Below are 20,255 nucleotides of genomic sequence, written 5' to 3' on the forward strand. Positions count from 1 at the left end.
TTACTATACTGTTTCCGTCTTATTTTCCTGATACTGGAAACTGGGCTGTGGACTCGTTAGAGAATTCACTGCTCTCGCCATAAAAAAGGTTGACCGCTTATCTAGGGGGTGGTCCCGAGCAGCCAATTAAACGCGCTGATGGACACAATTCAGGATAGAACAACGGATGAATACTGGCAAGGGTCATCCTTGAGGAGAGATCTCACTGGACAGGGTGGGTTCTAAGAAACCGCCAGCTCGGGTGCAGAACTAGGCTCCGCCAGGGTCCCCTGGGTTACTCAGAGGGGTTCCGCTCATGCAGGCGGGATCTGCAGGTGCCCAGGTTGCAGGAGAGCAGGGTTCTAACAAGGCCAGGGCGGCCGGCGCTCCCACACGGACCGGGGGGCCTTCCCGTTCCAGCTCCCGAGATTGGGCAGGTTAAAAAGGAAATTTCCTAACAGCCAACACAGAGCCCCAAACCCGAAGGGACTGCCGCCCACCGGGTCCCCGAGAGGATGCCAGACCCCGCCACCATGACCGGCACCGCCAAGGGCGAGCCCAAGGTCGGCAGGCAGGCGGCGGGGTCTCAGTCTGGCTGGTTTCGGCTCTGCTTTGTGACAGCACAGCTGGTTCTCAGGCTAAAAAAAAACCCGGTCTCTAAAAAGGTCACGAGGGACATACTGCATGGGGTGAAAAATTAAGGGTGTTTGTGATGTTTCTGCCCTGACACGCTGAGCCGATGCGGGTTCCGTAGGAGAACATGGCGTCGCAGCCCGGCCGCCTTACCCCGAGGTACTAGTACGAAAATCATCCCCAAGGGCAGCCAGCCCGGTCCGGCACCGTCTGCAGCGTGGAAGCTGCTAACACCTCGGCCAGCTGCTGTGGCCTTCGCCTCAGGCCCTGGCCCTGAACCTGGGCTCTGAAGTTAGGTGTTGGCCCGCTGCTTGGGGTCTGCGGGGGCTTCTCCCAGGTGCGGAAGGCCGGGTGCGACGCCGCCGCGGGGGTGCGGTGCTCACACCTAAACAACTCTGTCGCTGGCCTCGGACCATCAACTCCAAACATGGGGAAACAAAATGGCGGCCGTGTCCCGGGCCGACGCCACATACGGGTTCCGCGGCACGCAGGACCTACAACTCCCAGAGTGCTCTGGGTCGAAAGTGAGGGGGCTGGGAGCGCGCTACCGTCCCTCGATGTGGCGCGAGGCTCTGTGCCCCGCCCCCTCCCGGCGGAAACCCTCTGGAATATGTGGCCTGCTACGGGCCGCTCACCCGCCCTTCTTCGCACTGGCCGAAGGGACTCGTAGTTCATTGGCAGCGGCGTTGACCCTCCCTCGGGTGTTAAGAAACTACAGTTCCCGATGTGACTTCGGCGCTTGCGCACAACGCCGCAGGGCGTACTACGGTTCCCGGCGGGCCCTGCGACGCGCGCGGGTGCGTGCTGACGCGCTTAGCTGGTCGTGCTGACGTGCAGCGTGGCCCAGGCGGGGTGCGAGTGGCGCAGTCGGAGCCCGCTGCGGCCCCTGAGGAAGCGAGGAGGCGTCGGTGTCGGCTGAGGCGGGCGGACCGGCGAGGCGAGGCGGCAGCTCCAGGCCCTGAGGGACTCGGGAGCTTGAGCAGCGGCAGCACCTCTCCCCCTCGGAGGCGGCGGGCGGAGGCGGCGGCGGCGGCGGGTGAGAGGGTGAGGGAGCGCGCGAGCCGGGTGGGGGAGGGGCGGCGGCCCCCGGCGCGAGGCCAAAGCGCGCGGAGAACGGTCCAGGCCGCCGCGCGCACGCGCGCTCGCCGCACGCGGACGCCCTCGCCTGCCTCCCCTCCCCCTCTCGTCTTCCCTCGGTTCCTGTAGCGCGCGGGCTTTTACTGTTCTCCCCCTCCCCCATGGCAACGGCTCGTGCCGCCGACTGCTCTCGGGTTCGCGCGCGCTCGCGACGAGGAGGGGGGAGCGCGCGCCTCGGCTTCTCGCCTCCCCCACGCGTGCGGCCGAGGAGGCCCTCCCGCGGCTGCCCCTTCCGACATTTTCTCGGCGGGGAGGCGGCGGCGGCGGCGGGACTCTGTTCCTGGATCTCTTTCCCCGAGTCTCGCCGGCCTCTCGCTTCCCCGTCCCTCCCGCGGGCTTGCGGTCCGGCGCGGAGCCTCCCAGACTCCTGGGCGCCACGCAGCCCCCTCCCCCATGCCTGAAGGCCGAAAATAGGCCTTGGCGGCCCCGCCGCTGCAGGGAGGCCTCGACTGGGTGCCCCGCGTATGGGGGCCCTTCAGACTCGTTACCGTTTGTCACGAACTGGTAGGGCGAGGAGAGCTCCAAATCTTGGTTTGGTTTTGTTTTCTTTTTTTTTGAAAGACGTTCGGCTCAGGTACGTAAAGGCAGAATATGTGCTTTTCTTAATTTTTAAAAAATATTTTCCACTTTTTATCGTCGTCTTGAAAGTTGTGCTAAAGCCGGGGAGGCCGTTGGAGCCCTTCTTTGGGGGAAGAAAGCGCTGGGCGCCGATGTAGGCCTTGGCACCCAGCTCTCCGGAGCCTTCGTCCGCACTCGCGGCTATCTAAGATGTCGTCTGTGCCAGGAATCGGGAAGAGCGTCTCGTTGCCTTTTAAGTGTGTGGTTTTAGGTCTCGTCTTGAGCTACTATTTCAGATGTGGGGTTCCCCCAGCGTCTACCTAGCTACCGAAATGCCCTCTTAGGAGCTTCCGTATTAGGTCCATTTTTCCCTCACACCCACGTCCTTGTTTCTGGTGCGTTTCTTGAGTGTCTCAGTATTGAATTTCCAGGTTGCGGTCTATCTCTTTGTTAGTTTGGCGTCGTGATTTTAACTTCCCAACAAAAATCCTGTTGCCTTGCTTTGCAGCTTATTTTTATTCTTTTGACTTCGGCCTGGGTGACTTGGATGCTCACAGCGTGGCACCCAGTTAAGGATGCCTGTTTTATAAAGTTAATTGGTTTGGGTGATTTCTGTGTGTGTGTTGGGGGGTGTTCCCCTTTGGTCTTAACCTTTTCGTGTTTTGAGGACTGCATCGGAAGCTGTGCGTTGTTTTTTTGGGGGGGTTCCCTAAAAGTTCTCCAGTTCCTTGTGTTTTTAATTCTCTTTTAGCAGCTACCAGTTTTCCCTTCTAAGGGAGTGGGAGGATTTTTGTGTGAGGTATGGAAGTGTGGGTGAGTAGTTAGGCTGTCAGAGCATCCCTTAAGGGGGGCAGAAATTTTAGGTGGGCTTTAGAGAGACAAAGAAGGACCTAGGTTTAGGGTGGGGAGGATTGGTAGTTGAGAAAGCAGAAGGGAAGGTTGGAAGGTACAGAAACTGATTTTTTTGTGTGTTGTAAAGAGATTTTTCTTATTTTGTGCATTTCCATTTTCTTTTCATAGATTAAGCCTTATTTGTGACTGCTTTACCTTAGTGTAGTTTTCTCTTTGTTTTTAGCCCTCTTAAGTGCTACTGGGGTTGGGCAAGGATCCAGCCTTTAGAGTTTGGGGATAGAGGTACAAGCAGTTCTGGAATTGGGCAATTTTCCTTCCATTCAGTGTATCCCCGTACTTAAATTTTTGTTGTTGTTTGTTTTAGTATGGTTTTCCAGGTATTTGTATGGTGTTTTTTTTATTCTGGAATTTTCAAAACATACCGTTTCTTTTTTATCCAATTTTATCTCTTTTAATCTCTCCACTTGTTCCTTGGGGTAGTTTCCCCTCATATTTATGCTTTGCGAAGCTGTCTACAACAGGATGAGATCGGGGAAGAAACAAAGTGTATACAGTAGGGAAAAGGAATAGAGTATGTGTGAATAAGAAATGTAACCAGAAGAATGGGGGCTTGAGGGCTCATTCTGAGCCATGCTGGAGGTTGGGACAGGTTGAAAGGAGAGAACGTGGTAGAAGGTGTGGAGATGAAATGAGAGGGATAAGGCAGGGCTGGAAGAGAAACTCTAGGAAGTGAGTGAGATACAGGGGTTGATAGGGAAAGCTGACATTTGTTAGTGAAGGGGGAGTATAAAGAGTGGGGGGGGCTTCTGAGTAAGTTTAGGGCAAGGAATGTAGACAGTATGGGAACAGTTGGAGCAGAGAAGGCTGATTTGATGTATTCAGAGCATTGAGTTAAAAACAGGTGATGTTTAAGAGGAGCTAATGAGACTTGGGTGAGCTGCAAATCATGTAAGAAATCTTGTCGGGAAGGAAATCAAAAGAATAAGATACAGGTGGGTTAGTGGATAGGCGCTTGTAAATAGTTGGGATCCAAGAAATGACCCCTTCCTTCTGGGAGGTAAAGTACAAGAAGATTATGTATTCAAGGTTCATGTGTTTCTGATACGCATACTGGCCTTTTCTTCAGCGTGAGGCTGTACAGGACACTTGGTTTATATGAGGAGCCAGTCAGTCCACCTGGTCAGGTACATAGGGGTCGTTCAGTCTGTTTTGTTTTCATAATAGGGTAGTCTGAAATTCTCAGGTCTGCTCTTAGAAGAATCTTTAAACTTGGACCGTGGGCCTTAGTTGCCACAGATCTGTGGTGGTGGTTTGGAGGCCTCAGACACCAGATATTAGGGATTAGATTAGTTGGTGGAGACATCTCTTGTACTTATTGGGGCTGGAGAATAAAGAGGCGATGTGGAGAAATTTGAGAGAAGCAGGTTTCTTGTTTCCTTAGTGTGGAAAAGAAGAACATTTAGGTGCAAATAGAAATGGAAATAGCTCTTGCCCTTTGGGGGAAAAGGCTGTAAGAGCTGGGCTGTGATTTTAATGGAGAGTATGGGAAGGGTGAGGAAGGGTTTTTGTTAGACCAGGAAGATTATGCAGTTAAAGGAGGTTTAGCGTGGAGATTCATGCTGAAATAGGGATGAAGGAGTACAAGGATTTGGGTGGTGGTAAGTGGTTAGTTTGGGGTCAGGGGCCTGACCCGTGTTATCCCGCTCCCCCTCAGGAGCGGTGGTGCCCCCCCGGGCACGGGGCCATGTACAACGGGATCGGGCTGCCGACGCCCCGGGGCAGCGGCACCAACGGCTACGTCCAGCGCAACCTGTCCCTGGTGCGGGGCCGCCGGGGTGAGCGGCCTGACTACAAGGGAGAGGAGGAACTGCGGCGCCTGGAGGCTGCCCTGGTGAAGCGGCCTAATCCTGACATCCTGGACCACGAGCGCAAGCGGCGCGTGGAGCTGCGATGCCTCGAGCTGGAGGAGATGATGGAAGAGCAGGGGTGAGGGGAGGGCTGGGGGAGAGCCAAGCACTGAGTGAGTGCAGAGCTGGGGGAAATTAGATGGGATGTAGGGAGTTTAGGGTTGGTTGAAAAGAGGCCTGTAGAGGAGTTCAACGGAGGGGAGGAGATAAAGGAGCTAGTGAATGGAAAGGAGTTAAGGGACAGCTCAGGGTGGGAGATGAGGAAACTGTGACAAGAGGAAGCCTCAGGGAGTATGAGTTATTTAGGTGGAGGCACATGGGAAAAGAGGGAAGTTGGAGAGAGACAAAAATGTGCTTTAAGGGGAGAGGTGGGGAAGCAGGTACCAGGGAGGATAAGAGTTGAGGTATAAGCTGACAGGTGTTGTCATTGGTAGAGAAGAGGAAGGTAAATGGATTTAAGGATTGAGGCCTTGGAATGTACTGAAGGCAGGGAAACAGGAACTGGAATAATACCTGGATAAGAGGAGATCATGGATTGAGTAGGGAAGTGAAATTTTGGAAAGGGGGTGTAGTCAGGCAGAAAACCTTTTAGAGCAGTGGTTTTCAAACTTGAGCAGTGGCACCCTTTTTACACAATGTACTTTTGGAATCTCAGGAAATACCTGTTGTTGAAGTTGGGGAGGAGAACCTAGAACTTGCTTAACTTTTCTCTTTTGGCCCCTGGAGTGTGGCATGTTTAAAATCCACTGTTCTAGAGGCTACAGTCAGTGGACAGAAGAAAGATAACAGGAAAAGATCAGAAAGATTTAAGAGAAAGGCCCTTTGGGTGACAGTGAGTGAAAAGTTTTATGTGTGCATGGAAAGGGAAGGGATCCTCCTGGGAATGAGGAAGCTGTAAACCTGGGACTGGGGAAAGTGCTTAGTCCAGCTTTAACCCTGAAGGGATTTGTTCTTTAGGTACGAGGAACAGCAAATTCAGGAAAAAGTGGCTACTTTTCGACTCATGTTGCTGGAGAAGGATGTGAACCCTGGGGGCAAGGAAGAGACCCCAGGACAGCGGCCAGCGTGAGTCTTTTCACTGTCTCTTACTTCCTCTGGACGCCAAGTAGTTCTTTATATTATCCTCCTTATCTTGTACTTTTCCCCTGCCCTCATCTTCTTTTTCCAGTCCCATTGGACTGCCTACAGTTGTGTGAATATCACTCTGCTTTTTGCTAACTCCTTCTGACCTTTGCCTTATTTTTCCCATAGGGTAACTGAGACTCACCAGTTGGCCGAACTGAATGAAAAGAAAAATGAGCGACTCCGTGCTGCCTTTGGCATCAGTGATTCCTATGTGGATGGCAGCTCTTTTGATCCTCAGCGTCGTGCTCGAGAAGCTAAACAACCAGCTCCAGAGCCCCCTAAACCTTACAGGTACTTAAGGCCAAGACACCCATGCCAACTCCTTTTCTTGATTCTGAGTACTCTGGTTTTTGTTTTTGTGGGGTTTTTTGGACTGCTTATTATCAAACTGTTGAGATTCTGTTGTTTTGAAGTTGAAATATTTAGAATTTGTCGTAGCACTTAACCCTGCTTCATTTCATCTTTCCCCAAGCCTTGTCCGGGAGTCCAGCAGTTCCCGCTCACCAACCCCAAAGCAAAAGAAGAAAAAAAAGAAGAAAGATAGAGGACGGTAAGTTAGTTGGGAAGTTACTCTAATAGCCAGAGAACCAATCCTGTCGTTTTCTTTCTCTTTCTGGAAATGGAGAAGCAGGTGAGAGTTGTCACAGAAATCCGGGAAGATGGGCGGGTGCCTGGGTGGCTCAGAGGGTTGGGCCTCTGCCTTCGGCTCAGGTCATGATCCTGGGGTCCTGGGATCAAGCCCTGCATTAGGCTCTCTGCTCAGTGGGTAGCCTGTTTCCCCCTCTCTCTCTCTCTGCCTGCCTCTCTGCCTACTTGTGATATCTCTCTCTCTCTGTCAAATAATATCTTTAAAAAGAATCAGGGAAGATGGAGTTTCCATTCTGATTTCAGTTGGGGAATGAATATGTATGTTTCTTCAGTGGGGAAAGGTTGATTCTGCATTTTTGTCAACTAAGAGTTAACCAGCAATATTTTAAATTGTATTTTCTTTCTTATTTTGAGATTTGTTGCTTTATGCTAGAGATACACTTCTTGGAGAGTAAATAAGTCTGAGAAACTGGTGTGCCTTTTATTTTAAAAAGCCTCCTTTTGGGGGTAATTGTAAGTGGGAGGGTGAGGGAAGGAGCTGAGCAGAATGACTTTGTTTTTAAACCCATCTTTAGCAGGTCAGAGAGCAGCTCTCCTCGACGGGAGAGGAAGAAGAGCTCTAAGAAGAAGAAGCACAGGTATGAGGTGGGAGTATGTGGAGTGATTGTGGAGAAGCTTGATGAGTCCAGACAGAGGTATTGGTTCATTTTTTTTTCTTTTCTTTTCTCTTCCCCTTCTGACAGGTCAGAGTCTGAATCCAAAAAACGGAAGCATAGGTAAGAGTTTTTTGGGGCATAAGGGGCATAGTGGCGTATGGAATGGTGAGCCCCATTGGCATTGCCTGTTCTCCAAGAGGTTTCTTGGAATTTAGCTCAATTTTTTGATCTTGCACTGTTAAAAATTTCCCTGATTCTTCCCATTTTTATTTTGGTTTTATTGTAAAATGATTATTTTTAATAATCTCACTTATATTGTCAGGTCTCCCACTCCAAAGAGCAAACGTAAATCTAAGGACAAGAAGAGGAAGCGGTGAGTGAATTTGTATGGATTAGAGGGTAATTAATTGGCCTAGCAAGGATGTAAAGGCTACCTGGTGGGGGATAGAGAAGAATTAATTATGCCCTTGACTGATGGTGGAGGGTTGAGAGATGGATGAGGAGAATCCAGTACAAGTGTGACAGTGAGTTGTGACCTTCCTTCAGGTCTCGAAGTACAACACCAGCCCCCAAGAGCCGCCGGGCCCACCGTTCAACATCTGCTGACTCTGCTTCCTCTTCTGATACTTCCCGCAGTCGGTAAGGGGTGGTCCAGGAGGAAGGGAGGGAGAGGGATTTGTGGGTTAATCAATTTAATATTTATTGAGCGCCCACGGTGTGCTAGGCGCTGCACAGACCATTCGGAAGACACGGTCCCTGCCCTCTAGGAGCTGACAGGCTAAAGCAACAGGATGGACAGACATATACATTTCCCCTTCTCTTTTTTTTTTTTGTTTTTGTTTTTGTTTATTTTGTTATTTTTTGTTTTGTTCTGATGTATATGGACTGCCAGAATAGGGGGGGTGGTGGTTTGTTCGTGGTGTCTGGGGGAGGAAGGAATCCTTACCCTGGCTTCCTTAATCGGGGAAGGCTTCCTGAAGGAGGTGGGCTCAGAGGTGAGTTGTGAATGAAGTGGGTAGGGAATGGGCAGGGTGGAGGGTTTGGGGAGGTTGGGGGAGGTGAATAAAGGGGTAGAGGGAGAATGTTTTTTGGGGAACTGTTTTAGGAAGAAAAAGACAAAAGTGAATTGGACTTGAATTTCCATATGAGTGATTTGAGTGATGTGTGTAAGAGAAGGCTTTTTGGAAGAGGGTTTGTACAGTCAGGAAAGGTGGATGGGAGCTGGGGAGGGGGTATTTTGTTCTCCCCTGAGCTGATTTCCTTCCTCTTCCCTGCCCTCAATTACCTTCCTCAGGTCTCGAAGTGCAGCAGCAAAAACCCATACAACTGCCTTGACTGGGCGAAGTCCTTCCCCCGTTTCAGGGCGGCGAGGGGAGGGAGATGCACCTTCTAAGGAACCAGGTACCACCAACACAGGGCAGCCTGGCAGCCCGGAGCCCTCTACAAAGCAGCCTAGCAGTCCTCATGAAGACAAAGACAAGGAGGTATGTTAGTGAGTTGGTGGATGTTTATTGGGTTGTAGGTTTAGGATGGGTGTGTGAAGTGAAGTTTTTGAAAATGAATTTAGTTCTCTTTTGTGCATTTCTCATCAAGTTCTTTTTTGCATCTGCACATTCTTTAAAGTTAACGTTTTTCAAACCTAAGTGGTTATTAATAGGTTTTACGTCAGCATTTTTTTTTTTTTTTTTTTTTTTTTTACAATTTATGTACAGTTTGGGCAATTTTTTTTTTTTTTTAATTTAGCCTTATTCCTTGAGATCTATCTAGTTTTTTATTTTGCTAAATGCTGCTTGTAGTTAACTAAGAGTTTTCAACCTCCTGGCTTGCTGCCTGCAGTTTGAAAACACTACTACATTTGTCTTTTCAGTACCTACCATTCTGTGGTTATTCTCATTGAGCCTTAGTCACGATGTTTTCTTGCTATTACATAAATTGCTCTTTGCTAAATTCTTTTTTGTTCATTTTCCATGTCATCCACAGTTAGGTTTCTAAACAAGGTGGATCACCAGAAAAATTTGTTTTATGTTTAAAAGTGTTTATAACTTAGTCTTCTGTCTGTTTTCTGTAGTTCATTGTCTTACTTACATATATCTTGTTCTTACGTAAATTTTGTTCTCAAATCTTTGCCTTTGTTCTTTATTTTAGCATTCTTTTTCAAGGGTGAAATCAGATGCCTCCTGCTTTGGGAAACCGTTTTGTTTCTCCATTTTAAAAAAGTGCCTTTGTGTGTGTGTGTGTTTCCATAGCATTTTGTTATGGTTGTTACACAGTGTCATGCATTAGTTGTTTTTATTGTGGTTTTTTTGTAGGTAATAAGACTTAAAGTGACAGCTTGTCCATTATTTTGTGTTATCTTCACTGTCTTTTTATATGATCTTCTATTAATGAATGATGGCCTGTGGTGAGGAAAGGGACCACCTGGTGTAATAAGGATGTGTAGAGAAAAATTTCACTGGGAAGGACATTGTGCTTTTACAGGTGATACGAAGTTTTGGTGCTTACATTCCTATCCGTACTTTTTTTTCCACTCTTAGAAATCTGCAGTTCGACTTAGCCCCTCTCCGGAAAGGAGCAGCACAGGCCCAGAACCACCTGCTCCCACTCTGCTCCTTGCTGAGCAACATGGCGGCTCCCCACAACCCCTTGAAACAACCACCTTAAGTCAGGAGCCAGTGAACCCCCCATCTGAGGCTTCCCCACCCAGGGGCCATTCACTACCTAAGTCTCCTGAGAAACCAGCCCAGTCTTCTTCAGAGAGCTGTCCACCATCCCCTCAACCTACCAAAGTTTCTCGACATGTGAGCTCTTCCCCTGAAAGTCCTAAACTTGCACCAGCTCCTGGGTCCCGCCGAGAGATTTCTTCTTCTCCCGCATCCAAGAGTCGCTCACATGGCCGGGCAAAGCGGGATAAATCACATTCTCATACTCCTTCTCGAAGGGTGGCAAGGTCCCGTAGCCCTACCACTACTAAGAGGGGACGCTCTCGGTCTCGAACCCCTACCAAGAGAGGTCATTCTCGGTCCCGATCCCCTCAGTGGCGTAGGTCCCGGTCTGCACAGAGGTGGGGACGATCCAGAAGCCCCCAGCGACGTGGGCGCTCTAGGTCTCCTCAGCGACTAGGCTGGTCTAGAAGCAGAAATACCCAGAGAAGAGGCAGGTCTAGATCAGCAAGGCGAGGCAGGTCACACTCTAGATCCCCAGCCACTAGGGGCAGATCTCGTTCTAGAACGCCAGCCCGTCGGGCCAGGTCTCGTTCTAGAACACCCGCCAGGCGGAGATCGCGATCCAGAACACCCGTCAGGCGTAGGTCTCGCTCTAGAACACCAGCCCGGCGGGGTAGGTCTCGCTCTAGAACACCTGCTAGGCGCAGATCTAGGACCCGATCACCAGTACGACGGAGGTCTCGTAGCAGATCACCAGCCAGGAGAAGTGCCAGGTCACGTTCTAGAACCCCAACAAGACGTGGGCGGTCACGCTCTAGAACCCCAGCCAGAAGAGGGAGATCGCGGTCTAGAACACCTGCAAGACGAGGTCGGTCTCGGTCTAGGACACCGGCAAGACGAGGACGGTCTCGGTCTAGGACACCTGCAAGACGAAGATCTCGTAGTAGAAGTGTGGTTAGACGGGGAAGATCTCACTCTAGAACGCCACAAAGAAGAGGCAGATCTGGTTCATCTTCAGAGCGGAAGAACAAATCCAGAACATCACAGAGAAGGAGCAGGTCTAACTCAAGCCCTGAAATGAAAAAATCTCGCATTTCTTCAAGGCGGAGTAGGTCTCTCTCTTCACCACGGTCCAAAGCAAAATCTCGCTTATCTTTGAGGCGAAGCCTTTCAGGGTCCTCTCCATGTCCTAAACAGAAGTCTCAGACACCACCAAGGCGCAGTCGCTCTGGATCATCCCAACCAAAAGCTAAATCTAGAACGCCACCAAGGCGAAGTCGTTCTGGTTCTTCTCCTTCTAATCAGAAATCTAAAACACCATCAAGACAAAGTTGTTCCAGTTCATCTCCTCAACCTAAAGTAAAGTCTGGAACACCACCAAGGCAAGGGTCTGTAACAAGTCCCCAGGCAAATGAACAATCTGTAACACCACAAATACAGAGCCGTTCAGAATCATCACCTGACCCTGAGGTGAAATCTGCAACCCCTTCGAGACTTAGCTGTTCTGGGTCCTCTCCTCCTAGAGTGAAATCTAGCACATCTCCAAGACGGAGCCGATCTGGGTCATCATCTCCACAACCCAAAGTGAAGGCAGTCATGTCACCCGTACTAAGCCATTCTGGCTCCTCTTCTCCAAGTCCTAGCAGGGTGACATCTAAAACACCTCCAAGGCAAAGCAGATCAGAGTCTCCTTGCTCCAAGGTGGAAGCTAGATTGTTGGAAAGACACAGCCGTTCTAGGTCCTCCTCACCAGATACCAAAGTGAAACCTGGAACGCCACCAAGACAAAGTCACTCAGGGTCTACTTCGCCATACCCTAAGGCCAAGCCCCAAACTCCATCGGGGCACAATATTTGTGGATCAAAGTCCCCATGTTCCCAAGAGAAATTGAAAGACTTAGCACAAAGTTCTGGATCCTTCTCTCTGTGTCCAGGAGTAAAGGCTAACACACCACCAGGAGAGCTGTATTTTGCTGCTGCCTCTTTGCAACAGAAAGGACAATCTCAAACTTCACCAGACCCTAGGTCTGATACTTCAAGTCCCGAAATGAAACAGAGTCACTCTGAGTTTCCATCTGTGCAGAGCAAATCTCAGACACCTCTTAAAGGTGGCCGGTCCAGGTCCTCATCTCCAGTCACTGAGCCAGCCCCCAGATCTCCGGCAAAACAAGAAGGAAGTGAATTGTCAAGTCCTAGGCTAAAATCTGGAATGTCTCCTGAGCAGAGCAAGTCAGAGTCTGACTCTTCCCCATATCCTGCAGTGGACTCTAAATCTCTTGTGGGGCAGAGTAGATTGGAGCCTTCTGAATCGAAAGAGAAAACAGTCTTACTCCTTCAGGAGGAGATGACTGTGTCCTCTCCTAGACCAAGAGACAAATCGAGTCCTCTTCCAGTGCAGGACAAGCCTGATTCCTCACCAGTACTCAGAGAGATGCCTAAAACCCCATCAAGGGAAAGAGGTGGTGGTGTTGGATCATCTCCAGATCCAAAAGACCAAAGTGTGTTAGCTAAGCCAGGCCAAGATGAAGAGTTAATGGAGGTGGTAGAGAAATCGGAAGAATCCTCAAAGCAGGTCCTCTCCCATCTGTCTCCAGAACTTAAAGAAGTGGCTGGCAGTAACTTTGAATCGTCTCCTGAAATAGAAGAAAGACCCACTATGTCGCTGACTCTTGACCAAAGCCAGTCGCAGACTTCCTTGGAAGTAGAAGGCCCTGTAGTGCCCTCAACTTGGAGTGGGCCACATTTTTCTCCAGAACATAAAGAACTGTCTAACTCTCCCCCAAGGGAGAATAGTTCTGGATCACCTTTAGAATTTAGAAACTCGGGTGCTGTTGCAGAAATGAATACTGGGTTTTCTCCTGAAGTCAAAGAAGATTTGAATGGATCTTTTCCTAATCAACTGGAGACCGATCCATTTGTAGACCTTAAAGAACAATCTACAAGGTCTTCTAGACGCAGCAGTTCTGAGTTATCCCCTGATGCAGTGGAAAAAGCGGGAATGTCTTCGAATCAGAGTGTTTCCTCACCAGTACTTGATGCAGTACCCAGAACACCGTCTCGGGAAAGAAGTAGCTCTGCCTCTCCTGAACTGAAAGATGGCTTACCCAGAACCCCTTCACGGAGAAGCAGGTCTGGGTCTTCTCCAGGACTTAGAGATGGGTCTGGGACTCCCTCAAGACATAGCTTGTCTGGGTCCTCTCCTGGAATGAAAGATATACCTAGAACACCATCCAGGGGGAGAAGCGAATGTGATTCTTCTCCAGAACCAAAAGCTTTGCCTCAGACTCCTAGACCAAGAAGTCGTTCACCATCGTCCCCAGAGCTCAACAACAAGTGTCTCACCCCCCAGAGAGAGCGAAGTGGATCAGAATCCTCAGTTGAACAGAAGACTGTAGCTAGGACTCCGCTTGGTCAGAGAAGTCGATCTGGATCTTCTCAAGAACTTGATGGGAAACCAGGTGCATCCCCTCAAGAAAGAAGTGAGTCAGACTCTTCTCCAGATTCTAAAGCTAAGATACGAGTGCCTCTCAGAGAGAGGAGTCGCTCTGGATCATCTCCAGAAGTTGAGAGCAAATCGCGACCTTCTCCTCGGCGTAGTAGATCTGGCTCATCTCCTGAAGTTAAAGATAAGCCAAGAGCAGCACCCAGGGCACAGAGTGGTTCTGATTCCTCTCCTGAACCCAAGGCTCCTGCTCTTCGGGCTCTTCCCAGACGAAGCAGATCAGGTTCATCAAGCAAAGGCAGAGGCCCTTCTCCTGAAGGAAGCAGCAGTTCAGAGTCATCTCCAGAACACCCACCCAAATCCAGAACTGCTAGAAGAAGCTCTAGGTCCTCCCCAGAGCCCAAGACCAAGTCCCGTACTCCACCTCGCCGTCGCAGCTCTCGATCATCTCCTGAGCTGACCAGGAAGGCCAGACTTTCTCGTAGAAGTCGCTCTGCGTCGTCCTCACCAGAGACCCGTTCTAGAACTCCCCCAAGACGCCGAAGAAGTCCTTCAGTGTCTTCCCCAGAGCCAGCTGAAAAGTCGAGATCCTCACGCCGCCGGCGCTCAGCTTCATCCCCACGTGCTAAGACAACCTCACGGAGAGGCCGTTCTCCTTCGCCAAAGCCTCGTGGGCTCCAGAGATCCCGTTCCCGCTCAAGGAGGGAGAAAACCAGAACGACTCGACGTCGAGATAGATCTGGATCTTCTCAGTCAACCTCTCGGAGAAGACAGCGGAGCCGGTCAAGGTCTCGGGTCACTCGTCGGAGGAGGGGAGGCTCTGGTTACCACTCAAGGTCTCCTGCCCGGCAGGAGAGTTCCCGAACTTCTTCCCGACGCCGAAGAGGCCGTTCTCGGACACCCCCAACCAGTCGGAAGCGGTCCCGCTCACGCACTTCACCAGCCCCATGGAAACGTTCAAGATCTCGGGCCTCTCCTGCCACTCACCGGCGATCCCGCTCCAGAACACCTCTGGTCAGCCGCCGTCGGTCCAGGTCTCGAACCTCACCAGTCAGTCGGAGACGATCAAGGTCCAGGACATCAGTGACTCGACGAAGATCTCGATCCAGAGCATCCCCAGTGAGTCGAAGACGATCCAGGTCTAGAACGCCACCCGTAACCCGCCGTCGTTCGAGGTCCAGAACACCGACACGCCGGCGCTCCCGTTCTAGAACTCCACCAGTGACCCGAAGAAGGTCTAGATCTAGGACTCCACCAGTAACCAGGAGGCGATCACGAAGCAGAACATCTATTACTCGCAGAAGGTCGAGATCCAGAACATCCCCAGTTACTCGTAGGAGATCTAGATCTCGCACGTCTCCAGTAAATCGCAGGAGGTCCCGCTCTCGAACCTCTCCAGTGACACGCCGCCGATCTCGATCCCGAACGCCTCCAGCTATTCGGCGCCGCTCTAGGTCTCGGACCCCACTGTTGCCACGCAAACGTTCTCGAAGTCGCTCTCCACTTGCCATTCGCCGCCGTTCTAGGTCCCGTACTCCACGAACAACTCGGGGCAAACGGTCCTTAACAAGATCTCCTCCTGCCATCCGAAGGCGTTCTGCATCTGGAAGTAGTTCTGACCGTTCACGTTCTGCTAGTCCTCCAGCAACAAGGAATCATTCTGGTTCTCGGACACCTCCAGTAGCACTCAATAGCTCCAGAATGAGCTGCTTTAGTCGTCCTAGCATGTCACCAACACCTCTGGACCGCTGTCGATCACCTGGAATGCTTGAACCACTTGGCAGCTCTAGAACACCCATGTCTGTGCTGCAGCAGTCTGGTGGCTCTATGATGGATGGTCCAGGTCCCCGAATTCCTGATCACCCAAGAACATCTGTGCCAGAGAATCATGCACAGTCAAGAATTGCACTTGCCCTGACAGCCATCAGTCTTGGCACTGCTCGGCCGCCTCCATCCATGTCTGCTGCTGGCCTTGCTGCAAGAATGTCCCAGGTTCCAGCTCCAGTGCCTCTTATGAGTCTCAGAACGGCCCCAGCTGCTAGCCTTGCCAGTAGGATTCCTGCAGCCTCTGCAGCAGCCATGAACCTGGCCAGCGCCAGGACACCTGCCATACCAGCGGCAGTGAATCTGGCTGACTCAAGAACACCAGCTGCAGCAGCAGCCATGAACTTGGCCAGTCCCAGAACAGCAGTGGCACCTTCTGCTGTGAACCTTGCTGACCCTCGCACCCCTACAGCCCCAGCTGTGAACCTAGCAGGAGCCAGAACCCCAGCTGCCTTGGCGGCTTTGAGTCTCACCAGTTCTGGCACACCCCCAACTGCTGCAAACTATCCCTCCAGCTCCAGAACACCCCAGGCTGCAGCCCCTGCAAACCTGGTGGGTCCTAGATCTGCACATGCCACAACTCCTGTGAATATTGCCAGCTCAAGAACCCCTCCTGCCTTGGCACCTGCAAGCCTCACCAGTGCTAGAATGGCTCCAGCCTTGTCTGGTGCAAACCTTACCAGCCCCAGGGTGCCCCTGTCTGCCTACGAGCGTGTTAGTGGCAGAACCTCACCACCACTTCTCGACAGAGCCAGATCCAGAACCCCGCCAGGAGGCCCAGGCTCCAGAACCCCACCATCTGCCCTGAGCCAGTCTAGAATGACCTCTGAGCGGGCTCCCTCTCCTGCCTCTAGGATGGTCCAGGCTCCCTCACAGTGTGTTCTCCCTCCAGCTCAGGATAGAGCTAGGTCCCCTGTGCCATCTGCTTTTTCTGACCAGTCCCGAGCTTTGCTTGCCCAGACCACCCCTGTAGCAGGGTCTCAGTCCCTTTCCTCTGGGACAGTGGCCAAGACCACGTCCTCTGGTGACCACAACGGCATGCTCTCTGGCCCTGTCCCTGGGATGTCCCATCCTGAGGGTGGGGAACCACCTGCCTCCACTGGGGCCCAGCAGCCTTCTGCACTGGCCGCCCTGCAGCCGGCAAAGGAGCGGCGGAGTTCCTCCTCCTCCTCCTCCTCCAGCTCCTCTTCTTCATCGTCATCATCGTCGTCCTCTTCCTCCTCCTCCTCTTCTGGTTCCAGTTCCAGCGACTCAGAGGGCTCTAGCCTTCCTGCTCAACCTGAGGTAGCACTGAAGAGGTGAGGGGCTGGGCTCTCAGAACTGTTTCTATGGGGCAGGTTTTGGGGGTGCTTGGTTGGGGGGAGGGAGAAGCCCCATCCAGAGATTTTCTGCTCTTCGAAGGAGGTGTGGGGACCTTGACCCTTAAGCCGGGGGTAGAAGAGAATGCGGGGGTGGGGGCAGTGGGAGGGGGAGGAGGAGCGGGTCAGATAAAAGTCTCCAAAGGTTCATTCTCTAGAGGATAATGATGAGTTTTCCGTCTCTACAGAGGACAGAACTAGAGGAAATGGACTTAATTTTACAGCAGGAGGGATGGCAATTAGACCTCAAGAGGAACTCCCTGGGCTGGAAGGATCTTCAGAGGTCATCCCGTCCCTCTCCCTGCCTCCAGGCAGGACGGCCCCTCCCCCAGCCAACCCGCGCACACGCAGGGGCCTCCCCAGACTGTGGCTCTCCGTGGAAGGAGACCACCCTGCTCGACTTCCACACCTGAGCCCAGGGGCCTTATTCCTCCATCAGGGACATTCTTGAGGTTTAGCCTTGATCCCTTGTGCTGCGGGCCCCAGCCTGTTGCTTGTGTTAGCAGAGGTTGGGTCAGCTCCGGGCCACTGCTCTCCAGAGAACACACTCACTGGCTCTCAGCTTGGACAGCGCGCAGGGCCTCTCTGCGGCACCCCTCCCCCACTGCCGTTCCTCCAGGCCAAGGAAGGTAGGGTTGGGGCTGGGGCGGCTTGTCTCCTTGTGACACTCTGCTTCTCCCGCAGGGTGCCCAGCCCCGCCCCAGCTCCAAAGGAGGCTGCTCGAGAGGGACGTCCTCAGGAGCCGACCCCAGCCAAGCGGAAGAGGCGCTCTAGTAGCTCCAGTTCCAGCTCCTCCTCCTCTTCCTCCTCTTCCTCTTCCTCTTCGTCTTCCTCCTCCTCCTCTTCCTCCTCCTCCTCTTCTTCCTCTTCTTCCTCCTCTTCTACTTCCTCCCCCTCCCCTGCTAAGCCTGGCCCTCAGGTCTTGCCCAAACCTGCAAGCCCCAAGAAGCCGCCCCCTGGCGAGCGGAGGTGAGTGCTGCCCGGCTTGAGATGGTAGGGGTGGGGTGAGACCCTGGGTGTGCAGTCCCCGCCGGGAGTCTCAGGCGGACTGTGGTGTCTGGTTCTGTGGGAGGAGTTGGGCTCTCCTCTCTCCGCCACCTTCGTGGTGCCCTGCTGTGGCGAAAGGCTGCACCATCCGAGTGGGTGCTCTGGTCCGAATCGTGGAGTCCTAGGTTCCGTCCTCTCCCCGCCCCTGACATGCTGCCTGCTCCCTGCTCTGAGGTCCCAGGGATACTAGCTTTTAAATCTCCCCGTTGCTACTGCCAGGGCTCCAGTCTGGCCACCGTCGTCATCTCCCGACTCTGTCCACAGCCTCTTCCCTGTCTCCCTGCCTCCACGCCATTCTCTTCCACACGTAGCCAGAGGGATCTTTCTAAAACGCACATCTGGTTACTTCCCTCCACTCCACAAATCCTTCCGGGACGCCCTGTGGCCTGCAGGATAAAGCCCCACCTCTGCGGGAATGGCGTGTGAGGCTCTTCACCAACTGGCCTTGCCTGCCCTGTGTTCTCCTCTCCTGCCCGCCCCCACACATGCCCTGTGCTCCAGCCACACCCAGCGCCTTGCAGTCTAAGGAGAACCCCATGCCTTTGGACATGCTGTTCCTTCTGCCTGGAATTCCCTTGTCCGCCTGGTGAACTCCTCGTTCTGCAAGACTCCGCTCAAACAGCACCTTCGAGAAGACTACCCTGCCCCACATCCCCTCCCCCTGGGTCCCCAGCCCCATGTACATCGGTCCTTGTGGGGCTGCTTCCCATACACGGGGCCAAGTGGGCCTCCCTTGGCCTTCCTCCACCACCAGACCGAGCCCCTCCAAGGGCAGGGACTCTTTATCTGTGCCTCCCCCGCTGCACCCCGTGCCCTGCCCACTGGGGCACTCGGTGGATGGTGTGCGGGCGGATGGGTGAGTGAGCAGACAAAGGTGGGTCTGAGGCTGGCCCTGTGTGGTATGAGGTTTGGTGGTCAGGACCTGGGGGGTGGTCCTGAGTGCCAGCTGGTGGCTTCGGAAGACTGTGGTGCTATGGGGACTTACTCTGCTCCCCAGGTCCCGTAGCCCCCGGAAGCCAATAGACTCCCTCCGAGACTCTCGGTCCCTCAGCTACTCACCTGCGGAGCGCCGCCGCCCCTCACCCCAACCCTCGCCACGGGACCAGCAGAGGTAGGGCCTCCCGTCAGACCAGCGCGGCCCCGTGAAGAGTTTCAAGGCCCAAAGGTGCCAGAGGTTGGTGTTGCCTCACGCGCGGTCTGATGTCATTCCTGTGTTGTTGCAGCAGCAGCGAGCGGGGTTCCCGCAGAGGCCAGCGTGGGGACAGCCGCTCCCCGGGCCACAAGCGCAGGAGGGAGACGCCCAGCCCCCGTCCCGTGCGGCACCGCTCCTCCAGGTGTGTCCTCCTGGCGTCCAGGGCCAGGTCCCCTTCTGTGTGCCCCTGCGCTGGCTGATCTCGGCACTGACTGTCCTCTTTTCTGTTGCAGGTCTCCTTGAATCTTTTTTGGGGGGGGGATTCCGCCACACCCTAAGTTCTGGAGCTGCAGGGAGTGTCCCCTTTCCCCAGCAGAGCCATGGGGAGGGGTCCTTGTCTGCCCCCCTTTGAACCCTGGCAGCATCTTGGGGGAGGGCTCTCTCTTTTCCCTCCCCCCCTTTTTTCTTTGTTCCTGTGAAATGTTAATCTCTGTGAGTTTTTCCTGGTTCACGTTTTGGGGGGTTTGGGGGTGGGTGGGAATGAGAATGGGAGTTGTGGGAGGGGAGGATACAGTTGGGGACATCCTGGTCTTGAGTTAGAAAGGGCCTGGGAGGCAGTGATGCCCCCTTTTAACCCTAAGTTCCTGGGGAGCAGTGCTTTGGAATTTGGGAACTTGCGTGAGGTATTCCTGGAAGGAAGGGGCAGGAGTGGAAATGAGTTGGCCTCTGCTGCCCCCCCCCCCCAGTGATGTTGTGGCCCCTCCCCCAACTTTTCTTCACGTTTCTTAAAGGCATTTTGGTTTTTTAAAATCTGTACAGCAAGAGCAACTTTTTCTGTCAAATAAAAATGAGAAATGCAGGAATTGGGTCTATAGATGGTTTATTAGGGGTGAGAGCTGTTCTACTGACCGCCCCCCCACCCCCGTGCATTCTTATGGCCTCTGAGGACCTGTGTTGGGCAGCTCTAGGCTTCAGGTCCTTTGTGGAGCCCAGTCTAAAGCCAGTGCACTGGCTCCAGCTTCCTTATGCTCCTGGCTTGTCCTTACCTCTCAGAAGCTGCCATGAGCCTGCCTACTGGTGGGAACTCATGAAAGGAACAAAGCCTCAAAGCTTGGGTCTCCAGGCTGAGCAGAAGGCTGGCCTGCAGGCTCTGGGTTCCTCCCAGGCCCCTGTGGTGGCCTCAGAGGGGCAGGTTGGGGTGGGGGTGGATGGCTGGGACCACAGAGCTTGAGGTCTCTGATGGTGGCCTTAGCAGCAAGGGGCTGAGGTTGGGTCTTGCAGGGGTGCGGACCCATCCCAGGGAGGGCGAGGTCTGCAGTGGGAGAAGGTGCGCAGAAAAAGGCAGCAACCAGGCA

The 20,255-nt window shown here is 53.0% G+C and overlaps 1 protein-coding gene across 15 annotated transcripts; it reads left to right on the forward strand.

Moving 5' to 3' along the window:
* The first annotated feature begins 1,511 nt into the window (after positions 1 to 1,511).
* SRRM2 (serine/arginine repetitive matrix 2) lies at positions 1,512 to 19,763 on the forward strand. Of its 15 annotated transcripts, none has more exons than XM_059155050.1 (15): positions 1,512 to 1,648; positions 4,874 to 5,145; positions 6,024 to 6,131; positions 6,318 to 6,482; positions 6,664 to 6,741; positions 7,355 to 7,417; positions 7,523 to 7,555; positions 7,758 to 7,808; positions 7,982 to 8,074; positions 8,730 to 8,919; positions 9,970 to 16,661; positions 17,406 to 17,690; positions 18,766 to 18,879; positions 18,992 to 19,102; positions 19,194 to 19,763. In XM_059155050.1, exons 2-15 carry the CDS (start codon positions 4,904 to 4,906, stop codon positions 19,201 to 19,203), a joined length of 8,235 nt encoding a protein of 2,744 aa, XP_059011033.1. In that variant the 5' UTR covers positions 1,512 to 1,648; positions 4,874 to 4,903; the 3' UTR covers positions 19,204 to 19,763. The 15 variants fall into 15 exon arrangements, with proteins under 15 accessions (XP_059011033.1, XP_059011037.1, XP_059011038.1 ...); XM_059155054.1 differs by having other exon boundaries at positions 18,995 to 19,102; XM_059155055.1 differs by having other exon boundaries at positions 7,358 to 7,417.
* The last annotated feature ends 492 nt before the right edge of the window (positions 19,764 to 20,255 follow it).

Source organism: Mustela lutreola, chromosome 17 (genome assembly GCF_030435805.1).
Source record: "Mustela lutreola isolate mMusLut2 chromosome 17, mMusLut2.pri, whole genome shotgun sequence".
Lineage (NCBI taxonomy): Eukaryota > Metazoa > Chordata > Mammalia > Carnivora > Mustelidae > Mustela > Mustela lutreola.

Excerpts from the sequence above, each read along its gene's own strand:
- SRRM2 (XM_059155050.1), top strand. The coding sequence starts at position 4,904 with ATGTACAACGGGATCGGGCTGCCGACGCCCCGGGGCAGCGGCACCAAC. Across the intron at positions 6,483-6,663 it reads GAGCCCCCTAAACCTTACAG|CCTTGTCCGGGAGTCCAGCA; the intron begins GTACTTAAGGCC and ends TCTTTCCCCAAG. Across the intron at positions 8,075-8,729 it reads TCTGATACTTCCCGCAGTCG|GTCTCGAAGTGCAGCAGCAA; the intron begins GTAAGGGGTGGT and ends TACCTTCCTCAG.